This window comes from Sus scrofa, chromosome 12, assembly GCF_000003025.6.
Source record: "Sus scrofa isolate TJ Tabasco breed Duroc chromosome 12, Sscrofa11.1, whole genome shotgun sequence".
Taxonomy (NCBI): Eukaryota; Metazoa; Chordata; class Mammalia; order Artiodactyla; family Suidae; genus Sus; species Sus scrofa.
Window position 1 is genome coordinate 55873551 of NC_010454.4, and position 25679 is coordinate 55899229.

The window sequence follows — 25679 nt, forward strand, 5'->3', positions numbered from 1 at the left end:
TGTGATGAAAAGCACCAAATTGGAAGCCAAGGTCAGGGGGTCAGTATCCAAAACTGTCTGCTAGCGTGACCTTGACAATGCCTTGCCTCCCTCCTCTGGAATTACACTTCCTCCTTTGTCAAATGAGAGTATTGGGCAAGGTAGTTCCCATGCTGTTCGGCAACTCGGGGTTGCTTACCTGAGCCCTCGCAGCCGTGGACACCCGGCCTTCCCAGGTGGGCTGCACACCTAACCTCCATCCCCAGGTCTTCTGGCTGCGGAGTCAGCAGAGGGAAAGCTTGGGGGTTGCCCGGAGTATTTGCCAACAGTTCTGTTAACTGCAGCCTCTGGAGGAAGCAGTCTCCTTGCGCTGGTGTGAGCAAGCAGTAGAATTGTCACATAAAATAACGCTTTCCCAGTAGCTACTCTCTAGAGATTTTTAAATGAGTATATAGTCACTGTCAGTGCAATCTGCAAATAGACCTGGCCTGCCCCCAGTTTACCTTGGTAGAGCGAGCCCAGAGCTACTTTATTCACTCAACCAAAGGTGACTGCACGGGGAACGCGGGCCTCCTGGCTTCCAGCCCCGGATCCCTTGCAGAGCCATGGAGGTAGGCTCTTGGGAACTTGGAGCCCTAGGGTTTCCTGGGGGAAGAGCTCTCAGGCCAGATAGCAAAGCCCAAGCTTTCTGCAGCTCCTGCTCCTGCCTCTTGCTGGCCTGAGGTCAGCTTGGAGCACACACCGAGGAAGAGGACCCCAGGGAGTTCCCTGTGTGGGAAGCAGGAAAGACCATGGTCTTGATGTGAATAGCAGTTCCCATTTGTTGAGGCTTATCGGTGCGACGTATTGGACAAAATGATTTATACACAGGATCTCCGTTAATTCTTACCACCCTCCTGCTGGGTGGGTATTAGTGTCTGCCTTAGCTAAACGCCTTGTCGTTTACACAAGGATAAGCGGCCCCTCTCACTTCCTGGCCCTTACATGTCTCCTTATAAATGATATTTATTAGAGGTTTTTTTTTTTCATGTCAGGAAGTACAAAGAGGAAAACAAAGAATGGCCCATGATCCCATGCCCTAATCCTAGATAAACTCTGTCAATAGTACCAAAATAAAATAACACATATGCGTGCTCAGGAAATTCATCCAGTAAAGGAAGTAATAAAACTCAAAGGTAAACACCTCCCTTCTTTCCAGAGCCTCTTCTCAAAGGAAAGAAAATTTTAATATTTTGTATGCATGATTATTTCTAGAAAAACAATTTTGTATAAATCATCCTACCTACAGTGAGTCTCCATATATTCTCTCTGGGTGTATTATTTTCATTCTTACTTGATATAAATAAAAGACACCCTTTTTTTCCCCTACATCTTAGAGCTCTTTCCACATCGACACGTACAGCCCTGCCTCGTTCTTTTAGACAGCTGCATAGTATTCCATCATTTCGATGGATGGATTCCAGTCAACTTAGTCAACCCCCCCCCATCGACAGAAACTACTGCAATCAATGTTGCATCGTCACAGCTGGTTCATGTATGTGGAAAAACTTGAGCACGTGTATGTAGGCAGAATCCCCAGTGGTGAGATACTGGGTCAACAATCAGACCTTCAAACTGGAGCCACTTGTTTCCCCTCTACCAGCAGCAGCAAGAGAGCCTATTCCCTCTGGCATTGGGTCACATGCTTCAGTTTTGCTAAATTGATTTTTTTTAAAGATATCACGTTTTGATTTGCATATTCTTAATTATGAGTTAGAGTCAATTTTTATATCACTGCTGACCTTTTAAAACTACTTTTTTTCTTGTTTTTTTTGGGGGGGGGAATTACCTATTCATGTTCCTTGTGTATTTTTTTCTAATGCATTATTATTAGCTTTATTGTTGTTGATTTTTATTGGTATGATTGTAAATGAAGGGAAACCCCTTTCTCACACGTTAAGCCCCAGGGTTTTCCCTGTGTTTGGATGTTGGTCTGTGGCCTGTTTTTCCCTGGAGAAGTTGAGCAGTGACGCGGCTGCAGAGCAAAGCCCCCGGCCAGCACCTTACGAGCTCCCTGCCCACTTCCCAGAGACCAGCTCCCTGTCTGTTCCCAGCACGTGATGCATCACAAGCAGGCTCTAAAGAGGGAGCCTTGTTTTCCCTGTCATGGAAGCTCCTTCTGGTTTTATTTCATCACAATCATATATTTTTATTGCCCTATTTGCATACCATATTTTCCAAGGCAGCTCCTGCATCACTTAGCTTTATTTCTGTCAATAAAGACAATTTGTTAAACGTTATGTATAATCTAATTTACCGGTCTCAGTGAATTTCTGGATTTGTGTTCTGCTTGAAGATTACAAATATATCCGTGGTTTTCGAAATCCTGTAGTTTTACTTCTTGCTTGACAGATTTCACCATCAGGCAGATTATCTTCTTCCAGTGAGGACGTAGAGTTTTAGTGTCTGAGTTCTTAAAAACTGGAAACTCTTTGTTTATTGTGGGATAATTTGGCAGTGAATAAAATGCTTGGGTAATGGTTCCATCCCTACATCTCTGAGTAATCTCTGTAATCTACCAAGTCATCTATCATCTATCTTTGTATCTCTCTAAAGGTACCTTCGAAACAAAATAAAATAATTATTTAAGGGAATTCCCTGGCGGTCTAGTGATTAAAACGTGGTGCAGCCTGGGTTTAATCCCACGTCTGGGACCTGGGATCCCACATCGAGCTGCTGCACGCTGCAGCCGAAAAAAAATTTGAGTGAGACGTGTCCCCAGTTACCCAGCACAGGAAATAAAACAGCAGAGTCCCTCGTCAAGCCGTCCGCGACGTCCCCTTCTTGCCTCCAGAAGTATCTGTTGTCTTGAAATCAGCATTTATCCCCTCCGTGCTTTTCCTTATACGTGGGCGTCGTTACACAGCTCGTACCTACACAACCGCGGTGAGCGCACGTTTCGAAGCTCCCCGTCTGTGAGGTCGCTCTGTTGGCCTTCAGCTGGTCCAGTCTGCTCCTCAACAGTGTCGCTAAGAATCGTCCCTGCTGATGCCTAGAGCTCTGTCATTTCACCCGCACCACTGAATAGAGTTAGTTGTGGGAACAGACTGTATACACCACCGTTCATCCTTTCTCTCCGGGTAGGGAATACAGGGTTTTGTTTTGCTTTGTTTCCCCGTGTCTCTTTATTAGAAACAACATTGCCTGCTAACAGGCTTCTGCACATGTGTGAGGATTTGTCTTAGGTGTGGACCTGAAGGTGCACGGGGCTCTGTGGCACATCTCTCACCAACGTTATTAGCTTTGGCGAAGTTCCTTCTCAAAGCAGCTGCACCACTTCACACTCCCAGCAGAAGCGGAGAGTCCTTGTTTCTGGTTCTCTATGTCCGTTGTCCGGGGGGATGTTCATTTTCGCCAGTCTTCTGCCTGTGAAATGCTCTCTCATTATGCTTTTAATTCGAATTTCCCTGATTGCGAGATGGAACACCGCTTTATGTGTATTGGCCCTTTGGGTTTTTTCTTCTATGACTTGCCTGTTCACCTCTTTTGCTTGGTTTTTGTTCGTTTTTGTTTTTTTTTTCTATTCAGTTTTACCTTCTTATTGACTTAAGATTATTTATGTGTTCTGTATATTAATATAAAGACCTGTCGTTTTGTGATTGTGCTTGATGTGGCACCGTTTTTTTCCCTGGTTTGTGAATGAGCACAGCCTTTATTTTCATTCGTACAGAGGTCTCAAATTTTTGAAGTTTGACAGGTGAATGTTTGCTTTTAGGTTTTTTGTGTTTTTTTTTTTTAACGCAAAACAGAAACAAACAAACAAACTAAACCAAATTCAACAAAACAAGAACAGACCCTTCGCGGGCTCTTTTTTATCCAGGTGTAATCCACATCCGGTTGGGTACTGGTATCTGACATCTGGACACCCTGTGAACTGATACCGCAGCAGGGCTCGTTGCCGTCGGTGGCCATGCAAACTTAATCCAACGTTACTGTGTTCCTCAGGCCGACCCTCACCCCCCACCACTTACCGAGCGTGTGAGTTTGTCCCTCTCCAGCCCTTCCCCCATTTCGCCTCTTCCCCACCCCCTTCCCTCTGCCCAAATAAAAGTATCAAGATGGTTTAAAAGTTTGCTTCACTTGCTGTAGGCTTAGTGTTTTATGAAATTTGTTTTTGCTTTCCCCCTTTTTTTTGTTCTAAGTGGTGTTTCGCCAGCATGTATCTAGGATGTCAGCCCTTCTACTATATAGTCTGCTATTTGAGTAAAGACTGTCTTCCATCTCAAAGAAAATCTATTAACGTCCAATTACTGCTTTTGAAGATTCCTTCTGTCTCTCTCCTGGGAATCTTATTTTAAGTAAATAGTAACTTCCAGAGTCATCCTCTGTGTCTCTCCTTTCCTTCCATCCTTTCTGCTTCTCCATCCGTTCCCACTGAGTACTCAGTGAATCTCTCTCATTGGATTTTTTTGCATTCTAAAAAGAGTTTTATTGAGATATAACTCACATACTATATGTGTTAGTTTTCTATCGCTGCTGCCACATTACCACAAATTTAGTGGCTTAAAATAACAAAAGTGTATTATCTTCTGCTTCCGTAGATGAGAAGTCTGAGAGGCTTATGGGAATTTACTTCACCAGTTTCTCTTGTCCCTCTTTGCCACTCAGGAAGACGGTCGTGGTCAGCCTGTTTCCCTCTCATGGCTGTTGATCTAATTTCACTGATGCAAAATTCTCTCAAATCTTATTGAGATCACCATTCAGATATTACCTCATTTTTCCACCTCCTATTTCTTGCAGCAAATCTCTTTTACAAAGAAACTTTCTGCTTACTCAAGGTCGCCCCTTATCAGAGCCACCAGCCTAGCACGACTCCAGGAACGCAGCCTCAGACCTCTCTTTAGCTTTAATCTGCCTCCTACCTGGGGATAGTTGCCCCTCAGTGTTGTTCCTGTGACTCCTGACATCTGAAGGATGGCGGCGATGAGAGCACAGGGGCAGAACTGGAGGTGGCCAGGTCATCCACTGCTCTGCACAGTTTGGACCCTCAGGTGGGAGCAGGCATGCTCTTCAGCCTGCTACCACCCTTGTTTCTGATCAGGGTCTGTGTGTTCGCGGTGTTATCAAGTGGGTGTGCATTCATGCTACTTGCCAACCGTGCTCACAGAGACCCTGCTTCCCTCTACCTGGAGCTCTGCTGGGTCTCTGGCCCTATCTCTGGAACTGCAATTTGGGCAAAATTTGTACTCGTCGGCCCCCTGTCTCGATGGCCAGCAGAAGGGTATAGACTTGGGGGTCATTGCTGGAGAGAAGAAAATGGGGTGGCTCTTTGCATTATGGCTAAAGGATTCTCTGATACCCCTTTATACCATTCACGTCGTTGACCATGGACTCTGTGCATCTTCAAGGCAAAGAAGGGGCGTTGACTCCCCCTTGCCTTTGATTGTCCATTTGTACAAGGCTTCAGTTTACCAACCATCCTCTTTGTGCTGCCCTTAAAGGAAGTGACGGTTCCTTGGGAGGGAATTGAGAAAGTAAATTGGTGTAGACCTTGACCTGGATCCAGCTGAAGACTGACCTGCCCATGGTTCTCTCCATCACAGTGGGTCCCAAAGTCGGATCTCTGGACTTGGGAACACCATCAGCATCACCTGGGAACTTGTTAGAAATGGAAATTATTGGGTATCACCTCCAACCTACTAAATCAGGAATTCCAGGCCTGGGGCCGGGCAATCTGTGTGCCGTGTAGTGAGTCTGAGGACCAAGGCATGAACAAAAGCTGAGACTCCCACCATGCCTTCTTCACCAATTCCAAGAGATGCCCAGTAACAGGTGTCTAGACTTGGTTTTCATGTTGACTGTTCACTTCATTGAACTTAGCATTTTCCAGATTGGTTTGACCATAGAATTCCTTATCCTGTCACATGTTCTCTGTTCTGCCTCACAGCCCCTCTAAACCTCAGTACAGTATGTGAAGCTGCACTTGTCTGAGATCCAGTGTCTGTGAACTTGGGAACTATCAGTTGGGTTTCCCCAGGGTCCTGGCTATAGTCTCAGAGAAGAGTCACAGTTGCACTTGTTCCAACCAAGGGGCCAGGATGGGGGTTGTAGAAACACTGTGGACTGAGAGGTAGATAGACCTGATGAGCATCCAGGGTCCACTGCGGCCTGGCTCTGTGATCATGGGAAAGGGACCGCCTTTCACAGGGCTCTTGTGAGGAATAAATGAAGCCAGGTATGTGCGACCGAATGGATGTGGGACTTGGACTCAGAGGGCCAGTGTGCTAGTTCTGGTGGAGTTATTTTCCAGCTCCACACCCTTGGTCTCAGTTTTTCTATCAACAAAGTGGGGGATAATAATGATTGACCACTTACCATGAGGTAGGAATTAATTTTAAGTAAATAGTGTATGTGGATGACCTTTGTAAGCTGCATAATACTACAGAATGTCTGCTGTTACGTCAGTCGGATTAAGCTGTGTTTTCTGTCCCCTTGCCTGGCACATAGTAGGTGATAGGGTGATTTAGTTGGCTTTTTTTTTTTTTTAACTAGGGCAGCGCTTAGCCCCAAGGGACCTTGTTCCAGCTGACAGATAAGAATGATTTGAAGTAGCACAGGCATTGCTTTATGTTCCATCTCTCAGTATTGATTTGTTTATCAAAAATGTTATTTATAAGGTGCACAAAAATATACCAGCCCAAACCCTGCAGGATGTATGAGAGGTTCTGAATTAATGAGCCCAAATTTATGAGGGTTCAGAATTGTTACTTCCTTTTCTAACCGTTCTCTTGCCGAGAGGGGCAGTGGGATGGGGGTGGGCTTCTAGTACACCCTCCAGACACCTCCCCCCCACCCGCCATCCCTTGATGAAGGTGCATTTTTCCAGCGACTGGAGTTCAGTTTCTGAAGCTGTGACATGGTTTGGGATATGGGCAGAAGCCTCTTAGTTCAGCTCCAATAATTCTTTTCTGTAAAACTCTGGGTTGTGACTACAGTTTTGAGAGCAAGAGAGTTCCTCGTGGAAGGCTGTATGCCCTGAGGAAGGAGGTGTTTCTTTCAGAGTGGAGGGAAACTCTCTTCAGTGCCTGATTCTCTGGGATCACGGTTCTCCGAGTCTGGCCCCTGGACTGGGCAGCATCGGCAGCAGCAAGCACTTCGTGGCAATGCATAATCTTGAGCCCTAACCCAGATCTACTGACTCAGAAACTGGGGGCGGGGCCCAGCAGCCTAGGCTGTAAACACCCGCCTGATTTTCCTGATGTACACTCAGGTCTGAGACCCTGTCTTCTGGGAGAAGGAAGGAATGGGAACAGTCAGACTCCACTGTTCAGAGGAAGGATGCTGGAGACCAGGTCTTACATAGCAGGTGGTGCTGGGCACCTACAAGGGCCCCTACAGATGTTCACAGCCCCCACTCAAACAAACAGGAATTTGGTTGTGTATCCATTTACCCTAGGGCAATGCTGCTGCTTACCTGTACACACTGGAACCCCCTAAAAGCTATTTAAAAATACCACAACCAAATGTATTGGAATCCCTAGAGCCATATCAAAACATTGGTATTTATTTATATATATATATATTTACTTATTACTCAAATGAATTTCTCACATTTGTAGTTGTATAATGATCATCAAAATGTAAATTCACTGGATTTCCATCCCACAGCCCAAGCACATCCCCCCACCCCCCAAACTGTCTCCTCTGGAGACCATACGTATTTCAGTGTCTGTGAGTCAGCATCCATTCTGCAAAGAAGTTCCGTCTGTCCTTTTTTCAGATTCCACATGTCAGTGAAAGCATTTGATGTTGGCGTCTCATTGTATGGCTGATTTCACTTAGCAGGATAGTTTCTAGCTCCATCCATGTTGCTAAGAATGCCGGTATTTCGTTCTTTTTAATGGCTGAGTAATATTCCATCGTATATATGCACCACATCTTCTGGATCCACTCCTCTGTCGATGGACACTGAGGTTGTTTCCATGTCTTGGCTATTGTAAACAGTGCTGCAATGAACGTCGGAGTACATGTGTCTTTGCAAGTCCTGGTTTTCTCTGGATAGATGCCCAGGCGTGGGACTGCTGGGTCAAATGGTAGTTCTATGTTTAGTTTTCTGAGGCATCTCCATACTGCTTTCCACAGTGGTTGCACCAATTTACAATCCCACCAACAGTGTACTAGGGTTCCTTTTTCTCCACACCCCCTCCAGCACTGATGGTTTGTAGACTTTTGGGTGATGGCCATTCTGGCTGGTGTAAGGTTGTACCTCATCGTGGTTTTGATTGGCATTTCTCTAGTAATGAGTGAGGTTGAACATCTTTTCATGTGTTTTTTGGCCATCTGTATGTCTTCTTTGGAGAACTGTCTGTTTAGATCTTCTGCCCATTTTTGGATGGGGTTGTTTGTTTGTTTGTTTGTTTTTTGGTATGGAGCTGCAGAAGGTGTTTATTAATTTTGGAGATGAGTCCCTTGTCCGTTGATTCACTTGCAAAGATGTTCTCCCATTCTGTGGGTTGTCTTTTCATTTTGTTTAGGGTTTCCTTTGCTGCACAGAAACTTTTCAGTTTGATTAGGTCGCATTTGTGTATTTTTGTTTTTATTGTCAATACTCCAAAAGGTGGGTCTGAGAAGATGTTGCTGTCGTTTATGTGAGAGAGTGTTTGGCCAATGTTTTCCTCTAAGAGTTTTATAGTGTCTGGTCTTCTATCTAGGTCTTTAATCCATTTGGGAGTAGATTTTTGTGTATGGTGTTGGGGAGTGTTCTCATTTCCTTCTTTTCCATGTGGCTGTCCCGTTTTCCCAGCACCACTTATTGAACAAGCTGTCCTTTCTCCATTGTATATTCCTGCCTCCTTTGTCATAGATGAGTTGGCTGTAGGTGCGTGGGTTGAACTCTGGGCTTTCTATCCTGTTCCACTGATCTGTAGTTCTGTCTTTGGGCCAGTACCATGCGGTTTTGATGATGGTTGCTTTGTAGTATCGTCTGAAGTCCGGGAGCCTGATTCCTCCAGCTCCGTTTGTCTTTTTCAGGATGTCTTTGGCTATTCTGGGTCTTGTGTGCTTCCAAACAAACTTTAAAATATTTTGTTCCAGTTCTGTGAAAAATGTCCTTGGTCATTTGATAGGGATTGCATTGACTCTGTAGATTGTCTTAGGTAGTATAGTCATTGTGATCATATTGACTCTTCCAATCCACGAGCATGGGATGTCTTTCCACCTATTTGTGTCATCTTTGATTTCTTTCATCAGTGGCTTATAGTTTCCAGAGTACAGGTCTTTTGTCTCTTTAGGTAGGTTTACTCCTAGGGATTTTATTCTTTTGGATGCGATGGTAAATGGGATTGCTTCCCTAATTTTTCTTTCTGATCTCTCATTGTTAGTGTATAGAAATGCCATCGATTTCTGTGTATTAGTTTTGTATCCTGCGACTTTGCCAAATTCACAGATGAGCTCTAACAGTTTTCTGGTAGAGTCTTTAGGATTCTCTAGGTATAGTATCATGTCATCTGCAAATAGGGATAGTTTTACTTCTTCCTTTCCAATTTGGATTCCTTTTATTTCTTTTACTTCTCCGATTGCTGAGGCTAGGACGTCCAAAACTATGTTGAAGAGTAGTGGCGAGAGCGGACATCCTTGTCTTGTTCCTGATCTCAGTGGGAATTCTTTCAGCTTTTCACCATTGAGAATGACGTTCGCTGTGGGTTTGTCATATATGGCCTTTATCATGTTGAGGTAGGTTCCCACTATGCCCACTTTCTGAAGCGTTTTTATCAGAAATGGGTGTTGGAGTTTGCCAAAGGCTTTTTCTGTGTCTATCGAGAGGCTCATAGGGCTTTGATTTTTCAGTTTGTTCATGTGGTGTATCACACTGACGGATTTGCGGATATTGAAGAACCCTTGCATCCCTGGGATAAATCCCACTTGATCACCATGTACAATCCTTTTAATGTATCGTTGGATGCGGTTTGCTAGTATTTTGTTGAGGATTTCTGCATCGATGTTCATCAGTGAACTTGGCCTGTAGTTTTCTTTTTTTGTGGTATCTTTGTCCGGTTTTGGTATCAGGGTGATGGTGGCCTCATGGAATGCGTTTGGGAGTATCCCTTCCTCTGCAATTTTTTGAAGTAGTTTCAGAAGGAGAGGTGTCAGCTCTTCTCTAAATGTTTGATAGAATTTGCCTGTGAAGCCATCTGGTCCTGGACTTTTGTTTGTTGGAAGTTTTTTCATCACAGTTTCAATTTCAGTTCTTGTGATGGGGCCATTCATCTTTTCTATTTCCTCTTGGTTTAGTCTTGGAAGATTGTACTTTTCTAAGAATTTGTCCATTTCTTCTAGGTTTTCCGTTTTATTGGTGTATAGTTGCATATAGTAGTCTCTTATGATCCTTTGTATTTCTGTGATGTCCGTTGTTACTTCTCCTTTTTCATTTCTAATTTTATTGATTTGAGTCCTCTCTCTTTTTTGCTTGATAAGTCTGGCTACGGGTTTATCAATTTTGTTGATCTTTTCAAAGAACCAGCTTTTCATTTCATTGATCTTCTATGGTTTTCTTTGCTTCTATTTCATTGATTTCTGCTCTGATCTTTATGATTTCTTTCCTTCTACTAACTTTAGGTCTTGTCTGTTCTCTCTCGAGCTGCTTTAGATGTAAAGTTAGCTTGTTTATTTGAGCTTTTTCTTGTCTCCTGAGGTGGGCTTGTATTGCTATAAACTTTCCTCTTAGAATGGCCTTTGCTGCATCCCATAGGTTTGGGAGTGTCATATCTGTGTTGTCATTTGCTGCTAGGTATTTTTAAATTTCCTCTTTGATTTCTTCAATGATCCATTAGTTGTTTAGTAGCATGTTGTTTAGTCTCCACATTTTTGTGTTTTTTGCAGTTTTTTCCTTGCTGTTGATTTCCAGTTCTATAGTGTGGTAGTCGGAAAACATGCTTGATATGATTTCAATTTTCTTAAAGTTACCGAGGTTGGATTTGTAGCCCAGGATGTGATCAATCTTAGAGAATGTTCGATATGCACTTGAGAAGAATGTGTATTCTGTTGCTTTTGGATGGAATGTACTATAAATATCTATTACGTCCATCTGGTTTAATGCATCATTCAGGGCCTGTGTTTCCTTATTGATTTTCTGTCTGGTTGATCTGTCCATTGCTGTAAGTGGGGTGTTAAAGTCCCCAAGTATGATTGTGTTATTGTCTATTTCTCCTTTTAAGGTTGTTAGTAGTTGCCGTATATATTGTGGTGAACCTATGTTGGATGCGTAGATATTTAAAATTGTTATATCTTCTTATTGGATTGATCCTGTGATCATTATGTAATGTCCTTCTTTGTCCCTTAAAATATTCTTCATTTTAAAGTCTATTTTGTCTGATATGAGTATTGCTACTCCAGCTTTCTTTTGATCCCTGTTTGCATGAAATATTTTCTTCCGTCCTCTCACTTTCAATTTGTATGTGTCCTTAGAAGTGAAGTGGGTCTCTTGAAGACAAGATATATATGGGTCTTGTTTTTGTATCCATTCAGCCATCTATGTCTTTTGGTTGGGGGGTTTAGTCCATTAACATTTAAGGTAATTACTGATATGTATGTTCTTATTGCTATTTTATTAATAATTGCTTTGGATTTGTTTTTGTTGCTCTTTTTTCTTTCCTTCTTCTCTTGTTCTTTTCTGCCTATAGAATTTCCTTTAGTATTTGTTGTAAGGCTGGTTTAATGTTGCTGAATTCTCTCAGCTTTTGCTTATCTGTTAAGGTTTTGATTTCTCCTTCAAATCTGAATGAGAGCCTTGCTGAGTAGAGTAGTCGTGATTTGAGGTTTTTTCCTTTCATCACCTTACGTATACCATGCCACTCCCTTCTGGCCTGCAGAGTTTCTGCTGAAAAATACGCCAATAAACTTATTGGGGTTCCCTTGTATGTTATTTGTTTCTTTTCCCTAGCTGCTTTCAAGATTTTCTCTGTCTTTAATTTTAATATGTGTCTTGGTGTATTCCTCCTTGGGTTTATTTTATATGGTACTCGTTGTGCCTCCTGGATTTGAGTGAGTGGTTCCTTTCCCATGTGAGGGAAATTTTCGGCTCTTATGTCTTGGAATATTTTTTCTGCCTCCTTCTCTCTCTCTTTTCCTTCTGCTCCTGTTGGTGCGTTTAACATTGTCCCAGAGTTCCCTGAGACTCTCTTCATTTGTTTTCAATCTTTTTTCTCTTCTATGTTCCGCATCTATAATTTCCACCAATCTGTCCTCCACCTTGCTTACTCGTTCTTCTGCCTCCTGTGTGTTCTGCTGTTAGCTGCTTCTAGTGAATTTTTTATTTCAGTTATTGTATTTTGCACCTCTTCTTGTTTAGGTTTTATATCTTGTATCTCTTTGCTCAGTGTTTCCTGTAAGTTATCCATCTTTGCCTCCAGTTTACTTCCAATGTCTTGCATCATCTTCAGCATCAACAGTCTAAAGTTTTTTCCTGGAGGCTATGAACCTCCTCCTCACTTAGCTGATTTTCTGAGGTTTTTCCTTTCTCCCTCATCTGAGTAATAGTTCTCTGTCTTTTCATTTTTATAGGTTTTTGGTGTGCTGACCTTTTTACAGATAATGAAGTTGTAGCCTCTCGTACTTCTGGTGTCTGCCCCCCTCTGGCTGAAGTCAGTATGGGGGGCTTGCTTTAGGCTTCCTGATGGGAGGGGCTGATGGAGGGTGGAGCGGATTCTAATCCCTCTGGTGGGTGGGGCTTAGTCTCTGGATGGGATCGGAGGCAGCTGTGTGCCTGAGGGGTCTTTAGGCCCTGTTTACTGAGGGGCGGGGCTGTGATCCCACCTGGATTATTGTTGGCCCTGGGGCTTCTCAGCCCTGACTGGTGGGTGGGGCCAGATTTTCCCAAAATGGCCCCCTCCAGAGAAAGGCAGCTGCTGAATATTCCCGAGAGCTTTGCCTTCAAGGTTCTGCCCTCACAGCAAGCCACGTTCACCCCTGTTTTCCCAGGATGTCCTCCAAGAACTGCAGTCAGGTTTGACCCAGATTCCTATGGAGACCTCGCTCTGCCCTGGGACCCAGTGCACGTGAAAGTCCGTGTGTGCCTTTTAAGAATGGGGTCTCCGTTTCCCCGAGTCCCGTGGAGCTCCTGCACACAAGCCCCACTGGCCTTCAATGCCAGATGCTCCGGGGGGTCTTTCTCCCAAGTGCCAGATCCCCACATGTGAGAGTTTGGTGTGTGGCTCAGAACTCTCCCTCCTGTGGGTGAGTCTCTGGGAACCAGTTAGTTTCCAGCCTGTGGGACTTCCCACCCAGGAGGTGTGGTGTTGTTTATATCGCAAAATCGCCCCTCCTACCTCTTGATGTGGCCTCCTCTTTTTCTTCTGGAGTAAGGTATCTTTTTTAAAGTTTCCGGTCCATTTGGGTGAAGACGGCTCAGGCTTTAGTTGTGAATTTTATTGTTTTTAGGAGAGAAGTTGAGCTCCAGTCCTTCTATTCTGCCATCTTAATCCTTCTGTTCTGAACACTGGTATTTTGAAAACCTTCCAAATGGTTCTCACTCTCACCTCGTTTTGATATCTACCAATGCAGAGGTTGCTCTGCTAAGAAAAAAATGTGATTTAGTTTGTCTTTATGTTTTTCACATATTTTTCATTAGAAATTAATGGAAAGATTGATAGTATCAAAAGGACATACTTGTTATAGAAACGAACTTGGAAAATACAGAAAAGTTTAAAGGAGAAGTGGGACTCATGTTCCAGCTATCTAAAGGCAGTAGTCAATATCAGATGTGTTTTCTTTTGATCTTTTTTTCTTTAATGGACTGGTTTGAATTTTTGCAGCATTGTGATCATATTTAATATGGCATTTTCTGCCCTCTTTTAAAACGTAACATCACATCTTAGGTAGTTTTGCACATTGTTGTAATTGTAAGTACTGTTGTTAGTATGCTTTTATGGCAACATGCAAAAATATGGCTTTTTTCCACACTTCAAGATGACATTTAAAGGCCTTTCTTTCTTTACAATGTGTACATTTCAGCATATTGTGAAATCCCACTACGAATGTCAGGATCAGAACATTAACCCTCTTTCTCCTTGAATGCCTCCTCCGGGCTCCTAACTGCTCCTGGGACTTTTCCTCACTCTAACCCCACAGGTAAATGGACAGATTAGGCTGACGAGGGACAGGATCTTACTGCAGGAGGTGGAGAGAGGAAAGCCCGTAACTATTTCCCCAGTGTTTTATAACCACCACCAGACTTGGCAGCCTTAGCTGATGTTGGGTTTTTCCTAAGCCACAGGCTGTGTCTCCATGAGATGCGGTGTCATTCATAAACATACGCATTCATAGAGCTGTCCTGATCAGACCCACACTTCTTTGCTTTGGCAAGAAAGAAGCCAAATGAGTAAGACAAGAAAAAGAAAGAAGGAAGCTGGGACCAAGGAACAAATCGCAGGACCAATAGACTAAAATTCTGATGTGCTCAGTCTGTCCCAAGGGCAAACGTCAAGTCCTTTTCTTCCCTCTGCTTTCAACGTAACCTTCCCACTACTTTCTTCTTTGTTGCACAGTAATATATGTGTGTGTATGTGTATATATCTGTATATACACATATGGGTATGCATATAAATGGTAACATACAAAAAGTCTGCAGTACATAATATATTAGCATATAGTAATATGTAATATATACTGCAGACTTTATATATACTATATATGTTTATAATATATTATCTATATGTTTATACAATAATATATTATATATTTTTGCCTTGGTCATTCCTACCTCTGCTTTGCTGATTTTTAACTAAGCTCCCCGTCAGGGTCGGGTGAGCTGGGGCGGCAACGTTTGTGTCGTTGGTGCCGTGGCTGTGCCAGGTAATTCTGCCGCATCTTCTTGCAGGACATTATGGGAAGGATGCTCACCGAAGTGGAGGACCTGATCTCCATAACTTCATCTCGTCTGGATTTGTCACGTTAGGAAGAGGACACACGAAGGGTACAGTGGAAACCATTTTTTACTAAAATACAGAGGTTGCCTAGGGAACCCTGATCAGAGATGCGAAGACGGTGTGGAGGCCAGAGGCTGGTCTGGGACAGGATAAGTGGGGAGGTTCCCCAGCAGCTTATCCTGGTGACATGCGTGGCTTCTGACAGCAGCGACCGGGAGGTCACAAGTGTGACTTTAGGAGGCAATAATAGACTTCCAAGAGGCACACGTCCTGCCACCCCTGGCGTGGAGCAGGACGCAGAGGCTGGAGGCTCCCCTCGGGAGGGACCCCGGGCGGCGTGGTGGGAAACACAGCCCAGAGATGCGGCAGCATCTGCCAAGTGTTTCTCCTCCTCTTGGCTATTATTCCTCCTCTGTTTTAAAGCCACCCTTTGTTAACTGCTGTCACTCACTGTTCTGTGTCGTGGGTCTCTAAGCCAGCACACATGTCGAGAGTTTTGTCGTCCTAAGCGCAGCTGCGTAAACTCTCTCTGTGCTGGGGACACAAAGGTAGAGGTTATGCAGACCTCCAAGCCGCAAGATGAACGCTAACGTGGCGTTTCTGCCGAGCTGCTTTCTGACCTAGCCAACAGCTTGCAGCGCATCTGTGCAGGGGCTGTGGCATCTTCCGTTCGGCCTTTTGTTTAAGCTGAGTTATGCTAGTGTTGTGAGCATTCTGTCCCATCAACAGTAACTGGATCCCTCAGTCCTCTGCTTACCTCTCTCACACCTGTGTACTGTTACAGACAACTGTGAATCCTGTTGTAGGGATGCTATATCCCCGTCTTCCTCTGAAATATGTGTCTGTTTTAAGTGTGAGTGAACAAGGAACTCTACAATTTCTTCCTTACCTTCCGTGCACCCAATTTTTAAATCCCCTATGTGATGTTTGTTCATCCTGTGGAGAAAAAACAACAACAACTCTGTATCTGTGTATGTATTTCCTGTTGTGTCTCTTTGTGTCTAAATAAAGTTTATCGAGGATACAGGTGGCATTTATGGCTACTAAGAGCTGCTAAGAATCAAACCGGGACCTGATGGCTCCGGAAGGGGAATGGGCCTCACTGTTAGCCAGTGAGGACACGGTCCTAGGCCTCCTCCTGGCGACTCAAACTGGGATATATGACCCCATGTCATCTGCTTTGTGATACTTACCTCTCACTGTGAAACAAGTCACTCTAAAATGTAGCGTTTTCAAACCAATAATAAACACTGATTATCTCATATAGTTTGTGTGGGTCAGGAATTTGGGAGAAGCTGAGCTGGCTTGGGGGGAGCTCTCAAGAGGCTGCAGCCCAGGTATCTGCAGGCGCTGCACCTGCTAACGGGGGCTTGCCTGGGGCAGGAGGACTTGCTCCCAAGATGGCACACTCACACGGTGCTGGCTGTTGGCAGGTGGCCTCAGTTCTGCCCTGGACCGTTCTCTCCGTGGCCCCTTGAGTGTCCTTCCAGCATGGTGGCTGGGCTTCCTCAGAATGGGTGATCAAAGAAAGAAAAAGGCAGATGCCACCACAGTGTCTTCTCTGACTAAACCCATGGGTTACACATTGTCGTTTTCGCAATCTTTTCTTTGTGACTCAAGCCAGCCCTATTCAGGATGGGAGGGGACAACACAAGGGGTGGCTCTCAGGTGCCTGGGATCACGGAGGGTCACTCAGGAGGCTGACCGCCACACCCCCATGACCTCTGAAGCAGAGCTACAAATCGGGACCTTTCCAGCAGAACCTGGGCTTCTCAGTGGCTCTGGTCTCCAACCCTTACCCCTGCCCCTTGTAGCCTGAAACACTCAATGGTTCAATCACTAGAACTCTTTATACATATATTATAAATATGATGGCTTTGGGCTCACACATTCATTCAACAAATATTTCATGAGGCCTGCTATGGGCTAAGCAATGTTCAGCAGGAAACAAATTAGAATCCAGCCTGGTGGAAATCATATTCCATCAGGAGAAGCAGACAGGATAAGTCCTTGATGTTAAGTGCAGGGAGAAAACCGAAAAGCAGGAAAGGGGCTGGGGAGGGCTGGGGCAGGAAGCCCAGGTGGTAACTGAGCAGAGAGCTGCATCCCAGGCAAGGGCCGCAGGAAGCCGCTGAAGCAGGTCAAGACATAGGAAGGAGGCCCATGAGGGAAGCAGGCTGGAGGGAGATGGGATCAGAGCCGCAGGGGAGCCCACCATGCACGTGCCGAGCTGTGGCTATAAGGCTGCTTTCAGATTAGCTAGCTCTCCGTCAGAGCACATGCAGGTGGCTCTCTATCCTTATCTATCCTTTTGGTCACTGTCACCTGGGCATTCAGGAGACTCTACTCTGCCCGTGTTGGGGGTGGGGGCTTTGCTGTGGCCTCTGCTTATTGTTTCCCTGTACTTGTTCTGTGGCCCCACCCAGCCCTACTGTGCGTGCAAGGCCTGTCCTCCTGGCCCATCCCCCTGCCAGATCCTCGTCTCCATAGGCTTCCACCCGAAGGCTCTGAAACCTCCTCGTTCTGGGAATGTCCCTCGTGTGTGCTTTCCTATTTGGATTTAAACTCAAGTTCCATGAGCAGAGAGATCAGGGCAGGAGCGGGGCTTTGAAGATGGGGGTTCCCTTCCAAAATCAGACCCTGCACAGCCTAGGTCTCTGGAAGAAGGCCAGACTCCATCTTTCCTTCCTTCAGAACTAACCAAATTCAGCTCTGGTGCCTGTAAAGTAAACCAGCCCCATGACCCATGAGGTCAGAGACACCTCACCTGGGACTGTTCCCCGCCGGGTGTGTTTGATTCTCTCTTCCTTTCCTTCCTTCCTTCCCCCCTCCATCCTTGCTTTCTTGCTTTTTGCTTCAGGTCCAGTTACTGCCTTTCTGGTCCCTCTCCTTTTGTTCCTTTTTTTCCTGCTTCTTACATGTGCCTTAGCCCTTATGGTGGCACCTGGCCATAGCTTAGCCCCATGACGACTCTCAGAACTAACGGGGTAGCAGACACCTGTCTTAGAAGGTGTTATCACTGCCCTGCTGGCTGCATCACTGAACTGAACACGCATTCCTATCAGGCTCTGACTATCCAAGGACCAAGCATGGGTAGTCTTTGTTTTAAATGGCACTTCCCAGTGCTGTGCTCTGGTTCACGGGGCCTCAGAGCCACCACGGAGAGAGATGCACTCCAGCGCCTGTGGTGGGGGGGGGGTCCCCTCAGATTCAGAAGTGGGGAGTGAGGATGCGTATATGTCTGCTTGCTTTAACGAGATCCCATGGGCACACAGATGATTAAATTCTTCTGATGAAGCCTAACTAAGGGGATGTGCTTTTGCTAATGGGCTGGAGAAGGAGAGCCATTAGAAGAAACAGAATTCTGAGCCTAGGGGCCCCATAACCACCAGTGCCCCCGCTCCCTCTCTATCCTGTTGGGAGACCCCGCATTTCAGCCTGGGGGAGGTCACGCAGTCATTGGCCGGCCCCAGCCTCCTAGACGGTACAGCACTGCCTTGGGCTCACCAGTACCAGGATTCCTATTGATAGCCTTTCTTAGGACTTTCTTACTGAATGATGTCCTCTGCCTTTTCCTATAATTCTTATTTTTCCTTTTATTGTCTCCTTCTCCCAAGGTCTCCTTGCTCTGATTTCTTCTTTGACCTCCTGCTTGCATATCCCTTAGGAGTCAAGGCCAAAGAGTACCCATGAGTTTAGACCAAGTTCTCCCTAACACCTTTCCTCTGTCGATGAGACAAGAGCCCCCTAGACGCCTCCCCCGCAGGAACCCAGGGCAGTCTTTAGGAGCACAGAGTGGCCACTGGAGCTGCCACCGTGGAAACCCAGTGACAAAGGCTTCCCATTGCCGAGCATCGCACCTTTCTGACAACCCCATGGGACAGCTCTTGTCCCATTTTACTGGGGCAAAACTGGAGCTGGAGCAGCTGAGTGGCCTGCCCCAACACCAGACACACAGCACTGTTTCATCACAACCCAGGCCTGCTTCCAAAGATGGCGCCCTGGGCCTAGTGAGCATCCTGCCCGGCCAAGACTGAGGGGCGGAGGGAGTGTGCAGGCGGTGGGCCAGCAGGATGCACACGTCCTGAGCGCTCAGGGACTGGGGGCTGTTTTTGGCAGAGGACACACTTGGCAGGACAGGAAGTCACAAAAGGAGGAGGGGTCAGGAACTCATGCAACACTGTAATCAACTATACTTCAACTAAGGGGAAAAAAAGGACCAGGAATCAGAGCACTGACACCGGATTGGCAGGGTCCAAAAAGGCAGCTCAGCCCCCTCAGGTCACCTGTCAGGGTCTCTGTCTCAATGACCACACATACAGAGACCTTTGCAGTGCAGGTGGTTTGGTGACAAATCTCACACAGGCTGGCTGCTTTTGGCATGTGATTGAAAGAGCCTGAAGACTTTCCACAAGCCCCTGCATGTCTGTCCCGTTAGTTCCCATCTGATCTCCACTGGTGCAGCCCAGCCCACACCAGGCCTGAGCCCTTCCAGGTGGCAGTGGAAACAAGACACCTGTGCTCACGGCCACTGTCTCCTGCACTCAGGTGGTTCACACAGGGGACAGGATGGGCTGGGTGCTGCCACCCCTGCCTGGTATTTCTTACTGTTCCTCGGGTCCTTCCACCTGGGGTGTGTATGTGTTTGTGGGAGAGAGAGACAGACAGACAGAAAAATCCCTGAAGCCTTGGCTGAAAGGTAGGAGCTCCAAAGTGACTCCTCTTCGGAGGGTGCAGCCACTGTCACCCATATTGTCACTTACCCTTCATGTGAGCTGAGCCCCTGCTCTGTTCCAGATGCTGTTCCAGGTCCCAAGGATGCAGCAGACAGACCTGTGTGCCGGAGAGAGATGCTAGATGTAATGAAAGAAGGTCAATCTTTGAAGCAGGTCAAGGAGTTAAAAGCTATAGAGCTGGGATTTTCTGTTGTGGCCCAGCGGTAACAAACCCGACTCGTGTTCGTGACGGTGCGGGTTCAACCCCTGGTCTCACTCAGTGGGACTAGGATGCAGCATTGCCCTGAGCTGTAGGTCGCAGACGGGGCTCGAGACTGATGGGCGGGGCCAGATTTTCCCAAAGTGGCCCCCTCCAGACACAGGCCCGGCTGCTGAATATTCCCGAGAGCTTTGCTTCCAATGTCCTGCCCTCACAACAAGCCACGTTCACCCCTGTTTTCCCAGGATGTCCTCCAAGAACTGCAGTCAGTTTGACCCAGATTCCTCTGGAGACCTCGCTCTGCCCTGGGACCCAGTGCACGTGAAGTTCCGTGTGCGCCTTTTAAGAATGGGGTCTCCGTTTCCCCCAGTCCCATGGAGCTCCTGCACACAAGCCCCACTGGCCTTCAATGCCAGATGCTCCAGGGGCTCTTCTCCCAGTGCCGGATCCCCAGACGTGGCAGTTTGATGTGTGGCTCAGAACTCTCACTCCTGTGGGTGAGTCTCTGTGAACCAGTTAGTTTCCAGCCTGTGGGGCTTCCCACCCGGGAGGTGTGGGGTTGTTTATATCACGAAATCGCCTCTCCTACCTCTTGATGTGGCCTCCTCTTTGTCTTCTGGAGTAGGGTGTCTTTTTTAAGGTTTCTGGTCCATTTGGGTGAAGACGGCTCAGCCTTTAGTTTTGAGTTTTGTTGTTTTTAGGAGAGAAGTTGAGCTCCAGTCCTTCTATTCCGCCATCTTCATCCCGTCTCAAAGGAAGTTTTAAAATCCTGATAGTTGAATATGTTTTTTCCAATCCCAGTATGACGTTACCGCAAGCCTTTTTTCCCTTGGCGTTTAGTCTGGTTTCACGCACTTATGGGGGGCCGCATGCAGAGGCCCCGCTCCCCGCGTTTGAGGCCTGCGTTCCTCACGGGAAGCAGCTGTGTGGGCACCTCGGCTTGCTGGGCGGCCCTGTGCAGAGGCGCTGCACGTTGCTGCGCTCAAGTCAGGATCTGGGCTCCACGCCGGCAGTGGCAGCGGCACCTCGGCGGGGCTGCAGCGTCGCGGGCCAGCCAGGCGGTGGTGGGTAGGGGCGGCCGCCCTGGGGCCTGCGGGGCGCTCGGGCGGCGGGGGCCCGCTCAACTGGGAAGCCTTTTGGATGCTCTTTTAAGAACTGCAGTTCCTCCCTCCATTCCCCGCCTCATTTGGATCCATAGGTTTTGGGGGGGGGTTGTTTTTGTCCCCAGGGCCAACAGCAATCCAGGAGGGCTCACGGCCCTGTCCCTCAGTAAACAGGCGGCCTAAGGACCCCTCAGGCACACAGCTGCCTCCAATCCCATCCAGAGACTAAGCCCCACCCACCAGAGGGATTAGAATCCGCTCCACCTGCCAGTGGGCAGGCATCAGCCCCTCCCAGCAGGAAGCCTACAGCAAGCCCCCCATACTGACTTCAGCCACAGGGAGACAGACACCAGAAGTATGAGAGGCTACAACTCTATTATCTGTAAAAAAGGTCACCACACCAAAAACCTATAAAAATGAAAAGACAGAGAACTATTACTCAGATGAGGGAGAAAGGAAAAACCTCAGAAAATCAGCTAGGCGAGGAGGAGGTTCTCAGCCTCCAGGAAAAAGACTTTAGATTGTTGATGCTAAGATGATGCAAGACATTGGAAGTAAACTGGAGGCAAAGATGGATAACTTACAGGAAACACTGAGCAAAGAGATACAAGATATAAAACAAACAAGAAGAGGTGCAAAATACAATAACTGAAACCAAAGGCTTCCCCCAAAAAAGTGAGCAAAGACAGAAGGAGGCAAAGGGTCAAGCCACTGGGTTTGGGGGAAGGGGTCTCCCAGGCCGAGGGAACAGCTGTGCACTGTCCACAGCTGGCATGGGAACAGCTGTGAGGCTGGTGCAGATGGGGCCGGAGTGCGGGCAGTAGAGGGTGAGGTGGGTGGGGGCTGGATCACACAGAGCCTGTGGGCCATTTGAGGATCTGGTTGCCACTCTGGTCCGAACGAGAAAAACAAAATGCTTTCGGCCTAAAGCATCTGTGGGAGAGCCCGGGTTCCGACACAGGCTGGGGGTGATGTGAATGCAGTCTGGCTTCATGGTCAGTTTTAGATGCTGTTTGATGATCCACATGGAAAAGTCACATTCAGGGGAGGTATCCTGGCTGGGGATGGAGATGCGGGAATTTTGGGTCCCTGAAGCCGGATCCTGGGTGAGATCAGCTGGGCAGTGAGTGAGCCTCCCCAGGGGAGCAGAGGCTTTGGAAGCCGAGATGAGGTTGGGGAGGTGAGGAGGGAACCACAGCGGAGACCAGTCAGGAGTGGGAAGCTGGGAAGTGAGGCAACCAGGGCCATGTGATGTCTTGGAAATCAAGGGGGAAAAAACCTGTGTTTCTGGGAGCAGGCTGTCGGCTGTTACGAGCTGGAGAGGTTTGGGGTTTGGGGTGAGGGGAACACGTCCATCCAAAGGATGCAGGAGGGAACGGATGATATCTGGGGTGTGCTTCTACGTGACTGGGGCAAACTGAGCGATGGCAAGAGGCGGGTCCCTTCTGCTCGCCTCTCTGCTTGGGGGTCTGTTGAAAATATCCCATGATAAAAAGTTTAAAAAGATTGTTAAGGGGAACTGGGAGTTGGGGGTTAGTAGAGGCAAACTATTCCATTTAGAATGGATAAGCAATGAGGTCCTGCTGTTCAGCCCAGGGAACTATATCTATTCTTATAGATGTCTGATGGGGTCACTTTGCTGCACAGCAGAAATTGACAGAACATTCCAAATCAGCTATACTTCAATCAACCTTTTTTAAATGATTGTTAAAATACTGGGAGAAGAGGAAGAGGAGACGGCGGGTACAGACAGCCCTTTAGGGTTTTAAAGTGCAGGAGAGTAAAGAGTGAGGACAGTGGCTGGAAAGGAGTATAAGCGAAAGGGTTTCTTTTGTTTTTGAGGTGGGAGGGATCTCAGCATGTTGGATTTTTTATGCTGATAGGAACGACCCAGTAGAGATGCGAAAACTGATGATGGAGGCCTGGGGGCGGGTGTGACATCCTTGAGCGGCAATAGCAAGTGGAACCTGTCGCCTGGATGGAGGGGTGGCCTCAGCTAGGAGGGACATCCACCCCGAGTTGCAGGTGGAGGCCGCAGGTGCACGCAGGTGGGCCCACGTGATCCCTGCTCCGTGATTCAGGAAGCAAGGCCATCCACTGTGAGTAAGCGTCAGGGTGACCAACCATCCCGGTTTTCCCAGGACTGTCCCAGTTTTAGCCCCAAAAGGCCCATGTCCTAAGAAACCCTTCAGTCCTGTGCGTATGAGGACGGCTGGTGCCCGGCCCGTCTGGCCTCAGGGCATCTTCCACACCCATCTCCAGAGCCCAGGCAAGTGGAATGAGATGCTGCTGCCTGGAGCTGGTGCCTGCGCAGCTCAGAGGCCTTGGGACCCACCCGCTCCTGAGATGGAGGCAAGGCCAGAGGGCCAGAAGCTGCTGCCCTATGGGGACCAGCCCGGGACCTGCAGAAAGACCCCAGATAGTTGTTTTGTTCGGTCTATGTGACGCTCCCCGGGACGAGGCTAGAGGTGGCCAATTCCGCTGCCCAGCAGACCTGTCATGGGGTCTGAGGCAGAAAATGAGGGCTCGAGGGGGCAGAAATGCTATGGAGGGGACGGGGTGTTGGAGCCTGTGCTGAAATTAAAGCTGGAGAAGTGACCACGCTGATGCCAGTTTAGGGGATCCAGCAAGGAAGGGAGTGGCAGGGGGGGGCCCCGGCTGCTCAACCCCCAAGTCCAAGGCAGTGGAGGAGCAACAGTGGTCCAGAGGGAGGGGCTGGGGGGACCCTAGAGGCTGGACTGATGGCATATGATCCTGGAGAAGGGAATGAAGCCAGAGGTGGGTTCCAACACCCAGAAAACACGGGTGTCAGCCAGTAATAAGTGTGGGTCAAAGTCCTACCAGGATTAAGATGCTAGGCAGGGAAGCAAGGAGCAGAGGCGTCTCCCAGGGTGACAGGCAGGACACAGAGGACAGGAGGTGGTGAGCTTTTGGTGATGACAGTCCCAGGCATAACCATGGAAGGGGTTGGTGGCTGAATGCAGCCGGGAAGTCAGTCAGAACCGAGCCAGGGACCTGCTTTTGCTCTTATGGGTCCAAGTGGGCTTTGTGGTCCCCCCAGCACTGGCCCTGTGGCTCATCTTCCCTCCATCCTTACCTGAGCTCCACTGCTGGCCTGGACCCCAGGCACCATGGGCCCATGCTCACCTCTCCCACCAGCCCATTTATGGGTGCTGCCGTGGCTGCTTGTGATCCAGGGTTTGAAATTCGCTCTGCCCATCTAGAAAAGGCAAACAGGTGCACAGGACTCTACAGAACTGTGGGCTGCCACCCCCATACCAGGATTTGAGCAAGAGCTTTCAAATCAGCCTGGGGATTGTAGCGAGGAGACCCCTGTGCCATCTAGCTGCAGAAATCCTGCTCAGGTATTTTCACACTCTAGGGAACCCAGGGAGTGAGTGGGCCTTGACGAAACCAAGGTGTTCGAAGGCTGGACTCCAGATAAAGCGCAGAGCTCAGAAGGCATCCAATCTCCGTGGCAACAGTGAGCTGGGAAATAGAGCAAGAGAGAGGGAAGGCTGGGCCTGGCTTGCCTGAGATTGGCCTCTGAGAAGCCCGTCCCACCTAGGAGGGATCTTTGCTCTGCCTCTCTGTAGGTGGGAGGCCTGGGGAGGTGGGGGAGCAGGCCAGAGGGACTCTGGGGTTCTGAGCTGAGGGCACCAAAGCTCTAAACTGCTTACTTATTTGTTCAGATCTGCACATGGGGTTCGCTGTCTCTGTTCTCTTTCTGCCTGTTCACTCTTGATTAATGGCTCAATACTGAGAACCAGGCCCTGACTCATGCACTCAGATTTACTCAATGGTACTTGGCTTGCTCCAGGCCAGTGCACACAGGCTTTCTCTAACCCTTACACTTTGGGAAAGGCGTCGCACCAGGCAGTGGGATTCCAGATTTTGTTAGAACTGAGTCAACCTCACACGGGGGCTAATTGGTTACAATTGACTGCGTCAGAAGCAAAGATGGAGTGCTCACATCTGCACGAGTGTTGAAGCCAGAGCTCACCTAGTAGATCCATTTCTCAGTGTAACTGCTGTTCAAACCAAATCACAGGAAATCAGACAATGCCAAACCCAATGCAATGCCTTTGAGAGCCTTTCAATCGGGTGCTTCTACTTGTAAACTCAGCCGTTTTGCCTCCAGGCAGTTTTTCTACCAAACCCTCTTTCCTACCTTGGCCTTGCTGACAAGCACATCCGTGACCCTCCAGGCAGCAGTGTGGGTGCCATGTCCCTCCTCAGTCCGGCCAGGGACTCCCTTCCCACCTAGATTAGTTCAGGTAGCAGGTGGACCGTGGGAGCTCCGTCTGAGGAACACACAGCCCTAGGCCCATTCCCTGAGCTGCCCAAGAGTCTCCCTCTAAGGTAGGACCACCCAGTTGGCCCCTGGGAGAGTCAAGACACCAAGAAGTCAGTCCACATGCTTCCCACCCTTCTTTGGCTCACCTTGTTCTCAGGGCTGTGCTCGGGTGGAAAGTAACACCCAACTCAACTACCTTGGTAAGTGGCAGCACAGAGAAAACCCCCACGCCTCAGGCCACGTGCTAAGTCCTGGACCGACCATACGTGTTAAGCATTTGTTGGTGGGCCCACCACCGTTGCTCATGTAGGATGTCAGGCCAGCCCACCGGGACAGTCTTCTGGGCCGATGTAAGGAAAGGAGAGATGGTACAGGGCCAAGGGGAAGAGTCAGGATGCTCTGGGGACGTTTCAGCTCTTACCTGTAGGATATGTATGTACGTATGTTCTCCTCGCAGAAGTAGCC

The 25679-nt window shown here is 47.8% G+C and overlaps 1 protein-coding gene across 1 annotated transcript in view; it reads left to right on the forward strand.

Annotated features, from left to right (window-relative positions):
* The window catches only part of SHISA6 (shisa family member 6), a 266924-nt gene that overhangs the window by 115714 nt on the left and 125531 nt on the right, over nt 1-25679 (forward strand). The window contains 1 exon segment of the mRNA XM_021066272.1: nt 14831-14926. Coding sequence (XP_020921931.1) covers nt 14831-14926 — 96 coding nt within the window.